The sequence below is a fragment of the Parasteatoda tepidariorum genome, chromosome 9, assembly GCF_043381705.1.
Source record: "Parasteatoda tepidariorum isolate YZ-2023 chromosome 9, CAS_Ptep_4.0, whole genome shotgun sequence".
NCBI lineage: Eukaryota > Metazoa > Arthropoda > Arachnida > Araneae > Theridiidae > Parasteatoda > Parasteatoda tepidariorum.
In genome coordinates, this window is record NC_092212.1 from 77339221 (window position 1) to 77358830 (window position 19610).

At 28.7% G+C, this 19610-nt stretch overlaps 1 protein-coding gene across 7 annotated transcripts in view; it reads left to right on the top strand.

The window, feature by feature from the left end:
* Nucleotides 1-18808, top strand: part of LOC107445009 (peroxin 5) — a 33264-nt gene extending 14456 nt beyond the window's left edge. For all 7 annotated transcript variants that reach the window (XM_043042236.2, XM_043042233.2, XM_043042235.2 and 4 more), the window contains 8 exons: nt 79-233; nt 2616-2670; nt 2776-2919; nt 4421-4491; nt 6844-7035; nt 9910-10075; nt 14619-14776; nt 18164-18808. In XM_043042236.2, coding sequence (XP_042898170.1) covers nt 79-233; nt 2616-2670; nt 2776-2919; nt 4421-4491; nt 6844-7035; nt 9910-10075; nt 14619-14776; nt 18164-18371 — 1149 coding nt within the window. In that variant the 3' untranslated portion in view covers nt 18372-18808. The remainder of the gene's footprint in view (nt 1-78; nt 234-2615; nt 2671-2775; nt 2920-4420; nt 4492-6843; nt 7036-9909; nt 10076-14618; nt 14777-18163) is intronic.
* The last annotated feature ends 802 nt before the right edge of the window (nt 18809-19610 follow it).

Genomic DNA, 19610 nt, shown 5'->3' on the forward strand with positions numbered 1-19610 from the left:
TCATATTTTTAATATTTGTATAGTTATAATAATGTATTTAGTAATTTTGTGTAATAGAAATAATCCATATTTTTTTAGCCCGTTGAAAGTTTAGAGGAAGCTTGGGAAACGTCTGCCCAGGAAAGTAAAGATTTCAAAACATTTGTTCGAACTGAGGATGAAAGGGAAGAAGAAGAAAAATGTGATGCTGATTTTTGGGACAATCTTCAAAGGGAATGGGAACAATTGGCTAAGTTAGTCTATTATCTTTATTTGCTAGAAAAGTTGGAGATTTCGTTTAAACAATATTTAAAACTATTGCTGTAAAAGTTTTTATTGCTGTACACGTTGTATTTATTGCTGTAAAAGTTTTACGAATTATGCTGAAAAAAATTAATTTTGTTTGATAAATTTTTACATTAAAATTAAATTAAGAACTCATTAAAAATAATGTGTTTTAATTTTAAAAAATGAATTAGTTGTACTAATATATTTCATTTAAATATGATTTTGATTTAGATATTCAAACAAACATTGAATGTCTAAATTAAAATAAATCAAATTTGGTTTTAGCTGCTTTAGGCGTTTTTCCATTTTGATTTAATGTTTTAATAGTTAATTTATTTCGTTGTTTATTTTTTGCTTTTGTAAGATTCATTTTCTGATTAGAATGATTTTGAGGCTAATACTATTAAAAGCAAACTAGTACCCCCTGCATTTTTATTACTTTTTTTAATAAGAAATAATNTATTCCATTTTTTTAATCTATTATTATTAATCTATGATGTTTTATTTGATGATAAATAATCATTTTTAAGGTCCTTAATTTCTACAAAAAAAGTCCTTAATTTTTTTGGTAAAAGTGCTTAATTTTTGCTTTGATAAAAGAGTGGGAACCTTGAATAAGATATTCCTACATTACAATATAATGTTTTGTTTCTAGCAAAATTAATATAATACAAATAAATTGTATGAATTATTTGTTTACAGTCTTAAAAAATTTTCAAACTATCTTTGTATAGTTTAATTAGAAAATTTTAGGTTGTCTTTTTATTTTAAAAATTTGGTACTAAGCTAAAGTTTCTGTGTTAAAAATTACAAATTATGTATACTTCCTTTTTAAAAATACAAAATTGATACAAAACATAGTAATATTTACACACTAGTAATATTTAAACATAGTAATATTTAAACTTAACACACCGTTTACAGAATAAAATAAGCATATTTTCGTAAAAAATAGATTTTTTTTGCAAGCTCATTGTCATTTTAACTACCTGGTCAAAAATGGTTCGTTAAAATTGGATTATTTTATTCTGTCAATGGTGTCATAAGAAAGATTTATAAATCTTTTTTATTTCAATTTTTAAGGTACTGAATATTAAAGTATTTTTTTTAAACTTATTTTAAAATAAAGCGTGCTCTTAAAACATGTAATGAACAAAAATGTTTTTTTTTCTCTGCTTATTGAAAAAAGGGGTTGCCGTAAAATACCAACGAAGTGGCCCCTTTGGGGTAAATAAACGGTACTGAAGAAAATGCAATCCAAAAATCCGTTGAAAGCAATGTCCGAGTTATCGTCTAAAATGAGATCCGTTCACTTTTTATTCAGTTCATCAGTAATATTATTGTCTCTGACTTTAACTTCTGCTAATCGGGAATTTTAAAAAAACTGTCCTCTCTCCTATGTAATGGGTTGGAAATACTACGATGCTTACATGAGTTTCAGATTGTCTTTTCGGCGATGGTCTCCAAAGTGACCGATACAAAGAATCTTGCTGCGGTGGCCCACATTCTTTTCTTTATGCACCTTTTAAGGACGCCATCCATGAAACATCTGCTGGCTGCAGATGGCTTTTGCAACCTGGCTGAATCAAAATTATATCTGTGTCCAGACTTTTTAATTTTTCAGAGAGACTTGAGGTTCAGTAACGAACTTTCCATGAGGTTAGCTATCATCCATCCATTGACAGAGCAGGAAACCTTAACATTGTCTGGTGTTTTTAGGTGATTCTTTCTAAGAAACGATTTCTCCCTTTTATTCCATATCTCTTCCGTTCAATTCCACCTCTTTTTCTATTCATAGTTTTCTTTCCCTGTTAGGACACTTATAAGAGTGACATCCTCTTCCTTTTACTCAATCTTTCACATTCAATTTTCTGTGTCCCAACCAACCTTAAAATTTTCCCCTTTCTAACTGTCAAGTGTACGTACCTTTCAATGTGACTCGAACCTAAATGCAGCAGGGAGGAAATGTTGACCACATGTGCATAGGATTGCTTCCATCTCTCTTCCTACTTCACTTTACAGACACCTGTGCTTTTTTTAGCAATCTTCAATTCAGTTACTGTAATTGATTAATTATCTTCCTTTTCTTTACTCATTTACGGTATAACATTAATCTTCTACCGTAAACATAGGTGTAACTATTTTTAGAAGCGAATAATTCATAAAGAAATTTTTAAAATAAGAACTCATAAATTGTGTTGTAATGAAGGGGGCACTTTTTTGGTACTGATTGACAATCAGTATGTGTGTTAAACTGTAGGAGGGCGCTTTTTAGAGTCTGGGCATTTTATTGGTATCTAATGTATCTTTTTATTTATGAAGAATTATAATTTATGTTGTTTTTTTAGAGATGAAGTTGAACATCCTTGGTTATCTGATTATGAAGGTGTTGATCCTTATAAAGTAAATACTATTAATCACTTCTCTAATTTCAAAATCATTTTAGGCTAAATTAAGAGTTATTTATTTTTGAGTGATATTAATATTTTTCTTTTTCTTTATTTCTAGGTGTATCCATTTTCAGAAGAAAATCCCTACAATGATCACAGTTCTCCTTTTGAGGAAGGTCTTCAAATGCTCAGATGTGGGGATTTGCCAAGTGCTGTTTTGTTATTTGAGGCAGCCGTACAGAAAGAACCAAATCACATGGAAGTGAGTAGCTCTTTTTCCCTTCAAGGGAGTGCAAAGAAAGATGGATTTTACGAATTCTTTTAATTATATTTCATTTAATTGTAGCAAACCAACTTAATATAAACTTTATTCAGTTGTATGTTTTAAAACATAAATGTAGTGAGCATTATTTCAAAATTTATTCACATTTTTTCTGAACCCTGTATACTATTCTTCAATTTTCATTTTTAGAAAGGTGATTAAATTTTACAAATTTGTTTTTAGATTTTAAGAAAAACATTGATTTTCTTTTCAATTTGTTAATTATTAAAAAAATTTAGAGTTAAAGTTGTAAAATATTAATATAATTTATTAATAAGTTGTAAAATCATATTAATAGATTTTTAGAAAATGAATTAATTTCATAAATTTAAACGTGGGAATTAGAGTGTCATCGTAACACTTATCCAACTAGCTTATTCTTTTTTTTTTCACACTCTGAAGAACTTCTCCCTATTTGGTAAAATTTGTATTGCAATTTTATCAAGACATGCTCTTATAACAAATACACTGTTTCTTGCCAAATATTAATGTCATCGAGCTGAAGCATTCTGAATCGCTATGAGTAAAGGAATTATATAAATTATGAGTTTAAATTTTTTTTTTTGCTAAGTAAAAGATTCATTTAAAGACCAAAAAGCTTGAAATAATCTTTAACTGAATAATCTTTTTGTCTATTTCCAGAGAATTAACAATTTGGTACCTACAAATTACAGTACATTATTGTTACATTAATATTGGTACCTATCAATGTCTAGTTTTAAGATACTCTTCAAAACAATAATTTATTTTATGTTTCTGAATCTTGAAGATTTTTTTTTCTTAGTGTGATTTTCTTTAAAATGTGATTTATTTCTTGAATAAATGAGTAATTTTATATTGAAGGTAATGTATGAAAGGTATAAGGCAACACTATCTATTTTGTCATTTCCAAATATAAAAATAAATAAATGAATGTGATATTAGCTTTTTTATTTGCTTGCTAGCTTGTTTTTCAAAAGTTTATTAGGACACCTTTCCATTTAATTTTCAAGTAATTTAAATCATACATTTACATGTAATATGTGGCATAAAATTTTTTAATGCAGTAATATTGTTTGATATAGACTGTTATTATTTTTTAGTAATATTTGATAATTATATTTAAAAAATTATACTAATTAGAAACATAAATTTTTTGTGTGTTTTAAAAAAAAACGATTTAAATCAAAGAAGCTGGATTATAATTGGATTATTTGTAAATCCGATTTTATTATTTTTTAAAAAAAATCATGAACCCTGATACTTAAGTGAAAGATTTTAAGATTATTTGAAATTAACAGTAAAATAGGCATTTTGAATTTAATTTTTTGTAGTGTTTATCAAACACAGTGTTGGATTTTTCCTTGTTTTTAACTTATTTTTTGTTGTTTTAATATATTTCTTCATGTTCAACATATTAAAAATTCTTAAGGATCTAATAAAGACTCTTTTTCTTTTCTAGGCATGGCAATATTTAGGTACAAGTCAAGCTAAAAATGAACAAGATCGCTTAGCAATATCTGCTTCCAAAAAGTAATTAAATTCATATTTTCATAACGTTTCTTGGGTAATAATAATTAAGTTTATAAAAAAACGTCTTGATGTTCAAAACAAATTTCCAGCAATTTGAAGAATAAAAATAGTTTGAATAGAGTGTGGACTTGTTTAATATAAGACCTTTTGGTATTAGAAACAATTGGAATTCAGATAATGGGAATGAGGATCTGTTTTAAACTTAAAATATTAGATCTTAATAAAGATCTTAAAATGTTTCTTTAAATACAATTTTTTATTGTGGGCATCTTTCTTAGATAAATTTTATGTCACAATTTTTATCAGCAACAATTGTCTCAATTTTCAGCTTGTTATGCTTACCGCTAGAAAATATCTTAAATCTTGTCTACTATTTTTCTTTTCATACTTTGTTAACTGCTATTTGAATTAGCAGTTTGCCAGAATTCCGCACAGTTCTCAGCAGAATGTCTGATTACAGTCGAATTCAGTTATAACAAGCCCTTATTTAAGGATAACCTAGACTTAACAAATACAGTGCACTCCCGATTATCCGGGTTAATCACCGGGACAGGTCGTACGGACAATCGAAAAACACGGATAATCCGAAAACTCCTTTTATTCAATATCAGTACAAAAAATATAAAAATTACTGATATTTGCATGCATAACATCAAACTAGGAATTTTCCTTTTTAAAAAATGTGTAATGCGTCTTCGCCATATATCGATACACAAATTTCACGAACCGCAGTAACGTCACTGTAATCAAATCCTCTCATATAATCTTATAAAGTTTCCACAGAGCAGCAGAATGAGAAATTGTATTTCATTCATTTACTACATCTTCTGCATCAGTTACTATCATCACTATATGATTTAACAGCATAACGATGTCTTCATCAGTCAAATACTGGAAGCCAGGCTCACATGCATCACTTTGAAACCAATCTTCTAAATTTTCTTCATCAAGAATTTCGAAACCTTAGATTTCTTTTGGCTTGTTCGAGAATACTGTTATATTTTTCTTGAACATCTGAAGAGGATTGTTCATCAAGCAGTATGACCTTTCTTCAAGATCGTGATAACGTAGACAATTTTACCTTTGACCATGCTGCTGATATTCCATATACTGCAATCCAATAACGAATATTGCTTCCAAAAATTTGGTAGTGTTATAACTTCATGAACCAAATTCTTTTAATCTTGAAAATGTTTCTCTTTATATTTTTTGTGTGACTCCGGAATGAGCACTGATAATCCGCGCACGGATAATCGAGAGTGTACTGTAGGTAAAAAATACTTGGTTGGAACTAGTGGATGGCTCACTCCATTAGAATGCAATTTGTTTTTAATGAGCAAACTGGTTTTAGCGAGCAATATTTTTGAGATTCATAACAATTTTACTTACATTCCAACCAGGGGTGCAGAAAATTCTCAAGAGTCTAATATTTTCCCAAAATACAGATTTTTTTGGTTCAAAATATGCCTCAAAATTAAAGCCGTTATTATTATTTTCTTTTTAGTTACTATAACTTTGAAAAAAAAAAGTTTTTAATAAATAATTAAAGTTTGATAATATTTTTTCTTTTACAAAGTGAAAATAATTTGTTTGAATAAACTAGCATGTATGTTAAAAATAATAGAAATCAAAATATATTGAAATAGTAATAATTTATGAAATTAAATTTACTATTGAATTAAATTACTTATGAAATAATTATTAAATTACTTATGAAATTAAAATTAATGAAATTAAATTTTAATACTCTTTTTTACAAAATTTTTTTTGTTATGTGAGACTTTTTTTTAAAAAAAAAAAAGAAAGAAAATTAGGCCCAATTTCCCCTGAACCCAGTTTGTGCAAGGAGACATATTCTGCACTCTTGCTTCCACCTCTCCAGTTCAGCCAATTCTTTTTTGGAAGGATTTGTTTAACGTTCTGAAGACAACTGAAAGTTCATGACAAATCCCATAAACACATGACTTTTTTTTAAAAAAACGCAAAGTCGCGAACTGCAAATGACAGTGTTTTTTGGGCCACAAATCTTATCCGAAAAATAATAACACAACAAACAATAAGACGGTTCAAAGTAAATTAACTAACTTTTTTTTTAAATGAAAGAAAGAGTAAATGATGTACTATATTGATAATTTATTAAGGATGCATTAACTTATTATCGCAAATCATGGGTTATAAGGAACAAATGTTGCACTTGTTTGACTCTTCTTGTTTTAATTCTTTTAAATTGCTACAAATATTTCGATAAGTAGTTTGTTCATTATTGTTTTTCTGTTTTTAATGTAAGTTTAAAAGAATTTCAATGCTTTATGGTTTTTGTAGTTTTCAACTCCATCTAAATTTTCTTTCTAGGTGCTTGGAATTAGACCCAGATAATTTAACTGCTCTTATGTCTTTGGCTGTTAGTTATACAAATGAATCTTTACCTATTCAGGCCTGTGAAACTCTGGTAAAGTGGCTACATAAAAATCCAAAATACACACATTTAGTACCTCAAAATATGATAGACGATACTTCTACTGTTATTACATCACTGCTCCCAGGGTAAGCTATCATCAAGTTGAAATACATATTATAATTCATTTTACTGGACTATTAGAAATAGGTACAAATGGTGTGTATTTTTATAGGGAAGACTTGAAAGTAATTTTTTTTCGTAAAATAAAATTTAATTATTTTTTTTAAAATTTTTTTTATATAAGAATAGACTTTAATGAATCCATTGTGATTGATGTCCTTTTGATAACTTTCTGGTAAATTTTTGATCCCATGCTTATCAAACTTGTGATCCTTACCATCAAAGAAGTAAACTCAGTGCAATTTGAGGTCAATGCTATTGCTGAAATTTTTGCAATTTAAAAAGTTTTCTAAGCTTACAAATAAATGATAATCTGAGGTGCAAGGTCGGAGCTATATGACAGATGGGACATCACTTCTTAACCAAGCTCCAATAATTTCATACATTATGCTACAGATGTTTTCATTGTGATTGAATACAAATCATTTGTGATTTGCGATCCTTTATACACCCCCAACTTAGTAGCATCAGATTATCATTTATTTCAAAGTTTACAGAACTTTTTATATGGTTAAATTTTAGTAATAACCTCAACTGACTCTTAGTAATAACCTCTTGGGTGACTTTTTTGCTGATAAGAACAAAGAAATTCTACAAGCAAGGAATCATGAAGTTACTAGAAAGAGGTCAAAAGATTATCGAATGGAATGGAAAATATTTTATTCATTTATTGTAGTTTATTTTTGTATTTTACTCTAAAAAAATTACTTTTTTGCCAACCCAATGCTATGTACCTCTTTGTATATTAAGCTACCTTTTGTTCAAAAAATAAATTTTTGACATTTTTTTATTTTTAAATATTTGTTTATTTTCAAGTAAAATTTTTCTTATGTGATATCTCTTCTTTTTTTCCAAATTTTTTTTAAATTTAGACTCAAAACAACAAGCAATGTGTTGGTTGCTTTTCAAATAAATACAATTTTCTTAACATAAGTGATCAGAATTATGATTTTTTAGAAATTAAGAATTTTTTTTTAAAATTTTCTTAAAAGACTACATAGAAGTTAAAAGTATATAGAAGAGTATAGAATACTATATATAGAACTATATAGAAGGGAAAACTGTGTGGTAATTTGGTATCTTAAAGTCTGTTAAAAACTTTTACAACTGTGCAATTTAAATATTCTTAATTTTATTCTAATTGGATCATATATCTGATGAAACTAACTCACTGCTGAAATATTTTAGAATTATTACAGCAAAAGTTGAAAATTACGTTAATAAAAGAAACTTTAGCAAAGCCTCTTTCTCTATTTTTATGAAATTATCAAATGATTATCAAATTCTTTTAATATTTCTTTCCTATATCATCTTTATTTATTTTTAATAAAATCAACAATGGAAAGTTGTAGTAAATGGAAAACTCTGTTTTTGTTAGTTTTGATATTGGTAATAATTCCTTGAGTTAATAAAAAAAAATATTTTGCTTTGTAGTTTCTATTAATTGGAAGTAGATATCTTTGCATATTATAGGTACTACTTATTTCTGATCATATAGTTGCACATTCCTCTGAATGTTCCAGGGGAACTATAAATTTTGTCAGATTTTCTTAATAAGAAGTTCATTAGATTTTTGTGTATTTCTAAGCATATAAAAATGCAAGTTCAATCCCTAAAACTGGAAAAGTTAATAATAACTATTTCTTATTTTATTTTTCATCTAGCTTATTACTTACTAATCTTTAAATGATTAAATTTTTATAATATAGTACTGTTCAATAAAAGGAGCCTTTAAAAGTTTCAAAAAAGTTTTTTTTATTTATAACCATCTTTTTTATTTTTAATTTAAGGATTTTTTTTGTGAACTGTCTATTTTGTTAGTTGTTCACAAATGCTTAATTTTGGTTCTCTAAAAATATCTAATCTTTGTATTATTCATGTGTTATACTCATGTGTATTAGTACTTTTTTATTATATAAAATAAATTTATAGTAATTTTTGATAGAAAGGCGCACTGTCATGCATGCCGCACACGCAAAAAACTTATTTTAAAAACATTTCATTATCATCACATATGTTGCACCGTCATGAACGCATGCACTTTCGAATTTAGCCACGATAGATTTATTGAGAAAATATCCACTCCTAAGAAAAAAATTTGGAAAGGTGGATGGATGCAAAACACAATGCACCGATCATGTGGCTCTGATAACCTCATCAATAAGAAAGGCAAGAATATTGTCTTCTCTTCTTTCTCACTTCTCGATAAATCACATCCTCTCCCAAGAACAATCTCTTGTAGATTTGAGTTCGAATTTCCATTCGGGTTTCGTGTCTTTTCCTTGTTACATGATTTTTTAAAAAATTTTTGCTTTGCACATTTTTAACCTGGAAAATTTTTTTAAAATCGCCAGAGCACACACATTCAATTAGATTCCTGATTTGGTGGTGAATTGGATTTTGTTTTGCATCCATAGTTGACGTTGTATAGTCATCGATCAAAAACTTGTGTTACCCTGCCTTATTTTCATGAATATTAATTAAAAATGAGAAAAACTATTTCTATATGATTTTCCAAGCAAATTATTACTGATTCACTAATTTAGAAAAAATTTTGTAAAAATTTATTTTTGATTAAATCTACATTGATTGCAGAATGTTCTCGTGCAAAGACCATGGAAAAATGAAAGTTGTGAAATTGGTCGTACCAGTAAATGCACTGCATGTAAAAATAATTTGATTTTTAAATACAGATAGGCAGGTATTGTTAATTTGTGTTTGATAGTTATTGAGCTAGTATATTTCCACTCTAACCTCTTCTTTTTTTAAAAAAAAATCCTCTTTATTTTTAATGTGTCGAACAACAGTCAGTAGGAATATTAAATGTTGTAATTTTGTAGGGATAAACACAAAGCAACTCAAGATATGTTTATTGAAGCTGCTCGAATGAATCCTAGTGATCCTGATCCAGATGTACAAAATGGTCTTGGAGTTCTTTTCAATTTATCTGGGGAGTATGAAAAAGCTATTGATTGCTTTAAAGCTGCTCTACAAGTAAAACCAGAAGTAAGAAATTTAAATTATATTTCGTTATCTTTTTTTGACAATAAAGCAACTTAATTTTAAACATTTGTTTCATAGGATTCCCACGGTACTTGAAAAACCTTGAAAGTTCTTAAATTTTGTTCAAAAAAATCAGGACCCTGAAAAGTCCTTGAATTCTGCCATAGAGTACTTGAAAAGTACTTGATTTTTTTGGATTTAAAATAATACTAATCTTTCTTACAAAGAAGTAGTAAAAAAAAAAAAAATTCAAAGGAAGATTTTAAAAAAAAAATTTTTTTTGAATTTTTTTTGTCAATTGGAATTTAAGTGATTTGAAAATAGCAATGTAACTATCAACTATTTGTATTATAAACTGATAAATAAATATATTTTTTTAATTTTTTTTGTTGTCAAATAAGCATTGTGCTTTAAAAATATGCATTTTCTGCTTCGACGTAATTGTAAAATTTGGTTGACATGTACTTAAGCATATAACTGTAGTACCAATCAGGTCCTTGTAAAATTTGATTTTAGGTCCTTGAAAGTCATTGAAAAGTCCTTGAATTTTTTAAAAAAATTGAGTGGGAACCCTGTTTTAGTGTTTAAGAAAGATCAAAAAGTAAAAATTATTTTATTTATTTGTTGATATCACTTAGGAAAAGGTAAAAATTATTTTTTAAAAAAAGGGAGTTTTTATCGAAACTAATATTTTTAGATATGTTTTAATGTAAAAGGGATATTAAATTTTTAATTAATTGCTTCTCTGGCGTGATATGTTAAAAACAATGTGAAGCAACAAATTTCCAAAGCAGTTTCAAGCAACACTTTTAACCTTGAAGTGTTCAGAACAATTTTTTAAAATTACTTAGAACTACAATTTACTTATTAATACAGCATAGTATATGAATCATACAAAATTAACTGTAATTGCCAATTGTTTAACTTTACAATCAAAATATATTTATNTTCGAGGAACCAAGAACATTTTGGAAATTTTTTCCTAAAATAACTTCCAAGTAGCGAAGTGGATTTTCTATTTAACGAACTTTTCTTTAACCACTTCCCTTACTAATTACTTTTTAAAAAAATAATCTTTTTTTGTCAATTGGAATTTTTTAAGTGATTTGAAATAGCAATGTAACTAACAACTACAGTCAGTACCGCCTATATGGTCACCCTCTTATAAGGTCACCCCGCTTATATGGTCAATTTTCTAAAGTCCCGTCTAACTTAATAGGAAACACGTGTTAAAGCTCACCGCTTATATGGTCATCCTATTTTTCGAGTTACCGGTTATATGGTCAGTTTCCTTTTTTTTTTCTTTTGAAAAAAGATACATTTTAAGACATTTCTTTAGACAGGAAGCCAAGAAAAATGACCAGAAGGTAAACACATTCCTTCGACCCCCGGAGAGAACTGGAATTTCCCCCCTCCATTTCGTCACCCTACCCTCTTTTCTCTTTTGCATTCATTGATGATCTTACCCTCTCCTCATTTGACCACTGGCATTCTTTTCCCCACCCAAGGGCAAAAGGTCTTTTGATCGTTTGAAGTTATCTTTCAGAGCTTGAAAAGGAGTTGAAGTTGAGAGAAAAGAACATTTTTATTGGATTACTGAACGAATAACATATCCATGCTTTCATTATGGCTTCGAAAAGAAAGAATTTAACAATATCGGAAAAAATGAATTGGTTGAAAAGTTTAAAAAGTCTAACCTTTCAAAAGCTACTTTTGCCAAAGAAAATTCTATACCGCGAACAACTTTAAACAACATTTTAGCAGCCAAACGTAGCTGTCCAGATGTTTCAATTAGCGACCGAGAAAAAAAACGTCAGCGTGTGTCACCTTATGAGAATGTGGAGAAGGCTCTTCTGTCATGGATCAAATATGCACGATCACAAAATGCTCCTATATCCTGGAATATTCCAAAAGAAAAAGCTTTAGAAATAGCTAAAGAACTAGGAGAATCAAATTTTGTTGCAAGCAATGGCTGGATACAGCGATTCAATGCAAGAAATAACCTATTCTTTAAGAAATTGTGCGGAGAAACTGCTGATTTTGACAACAGTTCTTTAAAAGAATGGAAAGACGTAGTGTTGCGAGATATTCATGAAAGATATGAACCTGCTAACGTGTTCAACGTTGATGAATGTGGACTTTTCTATAGGATCTTACCCGACAGAACCCTTTGCTTCAAATGAGAAAAATGTGTAGGCGGAAAAAAAAGTAAGGAACGCTTAACAGTTTTGTTATCTGCAAACATGGATGGTTCGGAGAAAATGATTCCTTTGGTGATTGGAAAATTTCTGAAACCGAGATGCATGAAAAATTGTAAATCTTTGCCCCTTTCGTATGATGCCAATTCCAAAGCATGGGTGACCCAAACGATCTGGGAAAAAACTCTCAGAAGGTGGGACCTACATTTTTCAAAGAAAAACAGAAAAGTTGCATTGATTGTTGATAACTGCACTGCTCACTGTCCTGTTGAGGGCTTGAAATCGATTGAGCTCGTATTTTTGCCTCCAAACAGCACATGTGTGTTGCAGCCTCTAGATCAAGGCATAATTCAAAGCTTCAAGTCTATGTATAGAAAGCTTCTTCTACGGGATATGATCACCGCCATAGACAAAAAAGAACAATTTCACGTTTCAGTTTTGAACGCACTGTTCTATATTGACCAAAGCTGGAACATGGTGTCGTCGAAAACTATTGAAAATTGTTTCCGTCACGCGGGGTTCCACAGTTCTCCAGACTCTTCGGTATCATTAGAGGACCCTGAGGAAGATCTTCCATTAGCTGAATTGGCAGAAAATCTTCGAAACCGAGGCTATGCAATGCCGGACGTAAATTTGTATTCCCAAATAGACGTTGATGTCCTCACTAATTGTGAAGCAACTGTGGAAGGCATTGTATCTAATGTCTTAAATCTGAATGCTGAAGGAAGTGACGATGAGGATGATACTGAATGCAATAAAAAGTCTGTATCAACAGCTGATGCTCTTAAGGCTATAGATGACTTAAGGTGTTTTTTTGCAAATTCAGATGCAGCAGATGAACATTTAAAAACTATCAGAGACTTAGAAAAAGTTGTTTTAACAACCAAGAAGAAGAAACAAACAAGCTTATTGGAATATTTTTTTTGAACATGTATATATGCTAAGGTAAAGAATTAAACTTTTCTAAAAGTTTAAAATTATTTTTGCATTCTTTCTTATTATGCACCTTAATAATTAATTTTTAAACGTTTTTGAAAGTTGAATTATTTGCTTAAGAAATACATTCTGATTCCAGAATATATTCAAGCCACATTAACTATACTATATATTTGGTTATCGCATATATGGTCACACCGCTTATATGGTCATAATATTCTGGAGCCATGAGCTGACCATATAACCAATACTGACTGTATTTGTATTATAAACTGATGAATAATAAATATTTTTTTGTTGTTGTCAAAGAAGCATTGTGCTTTAAAAATATACAATTTCTGCTTCTACATAATTGTAAAATTTGGTTGACATGTACTTACGCATGCAACTGTAATACTGAATAGGTCCTTGAAAAATTTGATTTTAGATCCTTGAAATGTCCTTGAATTTTTTTAAAAAATTGAGTGGGAACCCTGTTTCAGTGTTTAAGAAAGACCTAGAAGTAAAAATTATTTTAAAAGAAAGGGAGTTTTTATCGAAACTAATCAGGGATCTGTCCGGGCCGAATTTACTACCGTTTAGTGGTACCTTCACAAATTCAACTTTAGAAAAACGGTAGTCTTACAAAATACTTTTTCTTAAAATTTTATTTTTGTATCCCTTAAGAAACGATAAATCCATATTTTTGTGTTGATTTTTTATTATAATTTTTAATTTTTCACAAATTATGTCTAAATTTTCACAAAATAGGTACCTCTTAGAAAAACCTAGACAGACCCCTCCTAATATTTTTTGACATAGTGAATTTTTGGATATGAATTAATGTAAAAGGGATATTAAATTTTTAATTAATTGCTTCTCTGGCGTGATATGTTAAAAACAATGTGAAGCACCAAATTTCCAAATCAGTTTAAAACAACAGCTTTAACCTTGAAGTCTTCAGAACAATTTTTTTAAATTTCTTAGGACAACAACTTACTTATTAATACAGCATAGTATATGAGTCATACAAAATTAACTGTAATTGCCAATTGTTTAACTTTCTAATCAAAATATATTTATCTTGAACAAATATACAATTGCTTAAAAAATTTCGAATTAGCAATAGATTTAGCATTATTTTAGAAAATAGTTATTTTGAATAAATTTAAGGCACAACTAGGTTGAATTAGAAATGATTGGGATAGTTTTGGAGCAATTTAGAGCAAAAATGTTTGGTTTTGAAGTAGATATGGAGCAGCAATTACATCATTATAATTGACATTTAATAGAATAAATGCCCTTAATAAAAAGTAATAAATTTTTCAACTTTGAAAATTCAAAAAAGGAAGCAAATTTGAATAAAAAAATATCCTTATTTGAAACTTTAATCTGTTAAATAATTATTGATAGTTTATTTTTTGATATTTTAGGATAGTTTGCTGTGGAACAGGTTAGGTGCAACTTTAGCCAATAGCAATAGATCTGGAGAGGCTTTTGAAGCTTATTATCGTGCCCTTGAATTATATCCAGGGCTTATTCGTTCACGTTTTAACTTAGGAGTAAGCTGCATTAATCTTAATGCTGTGAAGTAAGTATATTTTCATGATCATCTTCCTTCTTGATAAATTGCTGTGTTAGTTAAAATGATGATTAGGCTCTCTTAAAACAAAAAATAATTAAATAAAAAGTTTCAGTTAGCACAAAGTAATGCTCGTAAAAATGGCAAAATTCGATCATTCCAATTTAAGGACCTTCTAATTATACATATATGTTGTTGTTATAGGCAATCAAGCAAGGGGTGTGATTATTTTTGTTTTCCAATTGTGCCATCTATGGCCAAGAATTCGACTTCTGCCACACCCAAATGTCATACCCGTTCATAGGGCAGACCCATTCATACATCCATTCATGCAACTTCAGATCATAATTTTGACCTGAACCAGAGAACGCTCAATCGTCAACTCAGTACCTCCCAGAGGCATAATTGGTGGTGGGGACAGGGAGGACTTGGTGACCCAGCAGATTTTACATGCACCAGTCACCATTTACTACATATGCACTTTGGCCAACTAGATTAGAACTCCCATTCTCATGAAGATTTTATATATGGTTCAGGCTTATAACCTAACTGCATATATTGTGCCAGCACTTTTTCAGCCGTTTTATTTAAGTAAAAGCAGTCAATTAAAAATTTTACTTTATCAAATTTCTATGGTGAAGAATTCATGTGTCATATACCTAATTATTGTTTTAAGCAAATGCAGAAACAAATCATGTGGAGTTTCGTAGTTTCACAATTATTGATTTGTCTTTTTCATATGATTTTAAAAATGATTCCAATCATATTTAAATGTTAAAGTGAGGAGTCTTTCAATGAATTAATTTTGTACAAAATATGAAGAAGTTCATTGTGTTTTCATTTCGAGATTATTGAAACCCTACTATAAAATTATTTAAATAATGAAATATTAAATTTAATTACAAATTTTATTTATATAATGATATGAGAGAATATTAACTAATTGATACTTGTTTTTTTTTTTTCAACACCACAATAACTATAAAAGTCTTACATTTATTGATTTGAAAGTATAACAAGTTTTTCAGTATAGATAAATTTATACTGGAAACTGTTAAATTAAAAATATGTATTTCTTCTCAATTTCATATCTCTATTTAAAATGTTTTTGACAAAAAATGTCCTCTATATATAAATTATATAAGTAAATATTTGCTTAATTTTATGTACTCATGATACAGTGACCTCGTGTTATAAGATCCATTTTCATTTGGATCGCAGGAGACATTATATCGACTTTAGCATGGTGTAAGTGAAATGGTCAAACTTGATGTAATTGATTGTGCTATATATATATATATACCCTGTGGCAGAATTTTTTCTGGCTTTCTGCGACAAACCTAACTAGAACCAATATCTTTCTGCAAGATATTTTTATCATTATAAATATAGGTGTAATGAATTTATAATAATAAATGCACTTCGTGTTTATAAAAAAAGCCTACATGCATAGAATAAAACTGTGTAGATTTTTTCTTCTTAATTTCATAATATAAGTTTAAATTTCTTAATAAGTTTAAACTGTTTAAGTTTAAATTTGCATAATCTTCGATAATTAAGAAAAATTATAAATGTATAGATCTGCAGACAAAATTGCTTATTGGAGCATAAATAAAGATTACCCAGAACCTGTAATAAGATAGAACTTAAATATAGCTAAGAATGGACAAAAAGATTACATTTATAAAACAAGATAACTGAATTTGAAGTATCAGTTTAAAACAGTATGATTTAATGTTGCATTATAGTAGTTATATCAGGTACAGAAACAAATCAGGTGAAAAAAATAATATTGAAGTTGAGTAATCAAAATTTAATCAATAATAAAATAGGATTGACTAAAACCGAATTTTGAAAGCAAAAAAAAATTTATGCAATCTTTGTTTAAATTTTTTCTATATGAAACCAATTACAGATTAATTAGATTCAATTGATTTTGTACTGACTTATTGAAATATATATATATTTTTAAATGAACGTAAATAAAACTTTTTTCGTGATCAGATTAAGTTCAGAACGAAAAAATACACAGCGCTTGTGATTTGTAACAGAAGTCCCACTGTATTGTGTAAATATATAACATTGATTCCATACGAAGTACGCAGACGCGGTTTCCGACTCAATACGCTCAAGTCTATTCAATATCTCGAAACAAAATAGTCTTCATCAGTACTGAAACATCTGTAATATATGGCATTGATTCCATACGAAGTACGTAGACGCGGTTTCCGACTCAATACGCTCAAGTCTATTCAATATCTCGAAACGAAATAGTCTTCATCAGTACTGAAACATCGGTATTTGGATGCGATTTTTTTCGCATGCGTATGGAAACCGGTTTGAAAGTGTTTCGCCAGTAAATATTTTCCACCAATCTGGTTTTCATTCGCATGCCAAAAAATCGTAGATAGTGAGATATCTTCCAGACTTTAATTCATTTATCGTTAGATTGCGAGTGTTTTTTTATATCGACGACTTAATTCAGAGGGTATCGACATTTTATCTTTAAAAAAGTATATTTATGTATAGTTATTTTTTTACCTTTTACTGCTTCTAAAATTTCTTGATTTGTTGGAGATGCTGTTTCATCCTTGCTATTTGGTTCGAATCTAGAATGTTTTTTTCTTCTTCCAATATTAGCAGCGTGGGAAGCTTCATTCCTCTCTTCCTGTTGCTTTCCAGAAAAAAAATCTCTGACATTGCTAGATGTCTACTTCCATCTTATTTCTTTTTCGAAATGCCGCCTTGAAAAATGAGTTTTTAAATTTTTTAAAATTATTGTTGCTTCACAAGAGCAACAAATAACCTTTTCGCTACACATGATTTTTTTTAAAAAAGAAAACGAAATCTTTTTACGCATGAAATTTTCCACATAAGTGCAAAAAATATAAAACGCTCTGTTCTCATAAGAAAACACTAAGCAAATTAGTGCGGCAGAAATTGGCAAATTTCCAGAAATAGCTTAGTAAAGGGGAAAAAATCGCTCCCCTTTTAATCCAGTAACTGTTTGTGTTGGAGATTAACGGAGGATCACAAACGATACGCTAGAAAAACAATTATTTAAGAACAATTCTGTAAGAAAAAAATCTGGCAGAACCATTATTGCGTATGCAGAAATTTTCGTTTTCTGTAGAAATTATTTTTTTGTAAAACAGCTTCTGTTTCTGCAGAATCTTTTTTGAGAACTTTTGTTTGTGGCAAACCAAAAATTTTTATTTCCCAAATTAAAAAAAAATCTTTCTGCAAGAACTCAGTCGCTTTTTGCGACAATGTCGCTGTGTCGCCGTGTTTCTGCCACAGGGTATATATATATATATATTGAAATGTTTTATTTCTAGTAAGAAACATCATATTATGATAAAGTGATAAAATAAACAATATATTTATTTATTTCAGGGAAGCTGTTGAGCATTTTCTATTAGCACTAAATTTGCAGAATGCTGGCAGAGGTCCCCAAGGTTTAAAATCTAAGGCCGCTATGTCCAGCAGTATTTGGTCTACCCTTCGGACTGCAATAACTCTATTAAAAAGGCCAGATTTATATCCTGCTGTTGATAGAAAAGATCTTGATTTGCTCAATAAAGAATTTGGTATGGAGGTTTAATTAAATTATATGAACTCGGCTATTTACTGTAGTTTATTCATCATATAGGCTATTCAATATTTGAATATCTTAGTATATAAAGTTATATTTACGAAACATTATTCATAACCTTATTTGTTTTACAATAAATAGCTCTCCAAAGAAACTTCATAACTAATAATGTCTTCTCTGTCTGATAATAACAGATTTTTTGTCATACTTTTGTCCTATGATATTAATATTATGAACTTCCTGTAAAATTTCTTGATTTAAGTAATAAATTTTCATTGTTTTTTTTTTAAAAAAATATTTGTGTGTTATTTGCTTTGATGTGTTTGTGTGTGAAAACTTCATATTAATATATTATTTCTCTATTTAGTATAATACTAAACCTAATTGTTTCTTGGCTTATATGTTGTAATGCATTGTTTCTAAATAAAGTTTATTAATTTGTTATACATATTTAAATTTATTTTCCTAAGAAAGTACACTTTAAATTTTTTGAATGACAGCAATAAGGCAGAGATAGTTCGAAAAATTCAAATATAGAGTCATTTTAATTCAGGATAATTTTCTTCAATTCTGTCTGGTCTTTCTTCATTCTATACTTAACAGAATTAATTCGAAATTTTATCTGGTTATATCTATGATAAAAAAATTTATTATGATTTTTAATCTATAATTAGAAGCTTAACTAGGCCACTGATTATAGTAAGTATTAATGTAATTATTTTTGCTGCACATGAGCTATAAGTATTTAATATTTTTGTTATTTAGCAGTTAAAGTTTGATTTTTAAAGGATTACATCATTATTATTAGTGGGGGAAAATGTGATGATGTACAAATTTCAATAGCTTCCATCCTGTTTATTCTGCTATATTTACTAAAGAAATTATTTAGGCTAAGGAAAATATTCTCTTACTAAGGAAAATATTAAGGTGTCACTGAAGTATACATAATTTTGATACTCATGGTGACTCTTTTCAGATGTGCCATTTGTGATTTGCTAAAATTTGTATTATATGATTAATGTTATGTACATCTTTTTATTTGCTTTTTTTCATGTAAATACTGTTTTTATAAAGAATCATCTTTTGGCTAAGATTTGTTATGATCTGCATCAGTTTTTCGAGATTTTTTTCCTCTCTCACCATTATCGGCGATAATAACTGAAAATAAGGAGTGTGGATTACACTTGTGTCTGCAGAAAATTATGATGTAATAGTCTGGAAAATGGGAGGCGCGAAAGTTTCGACTTA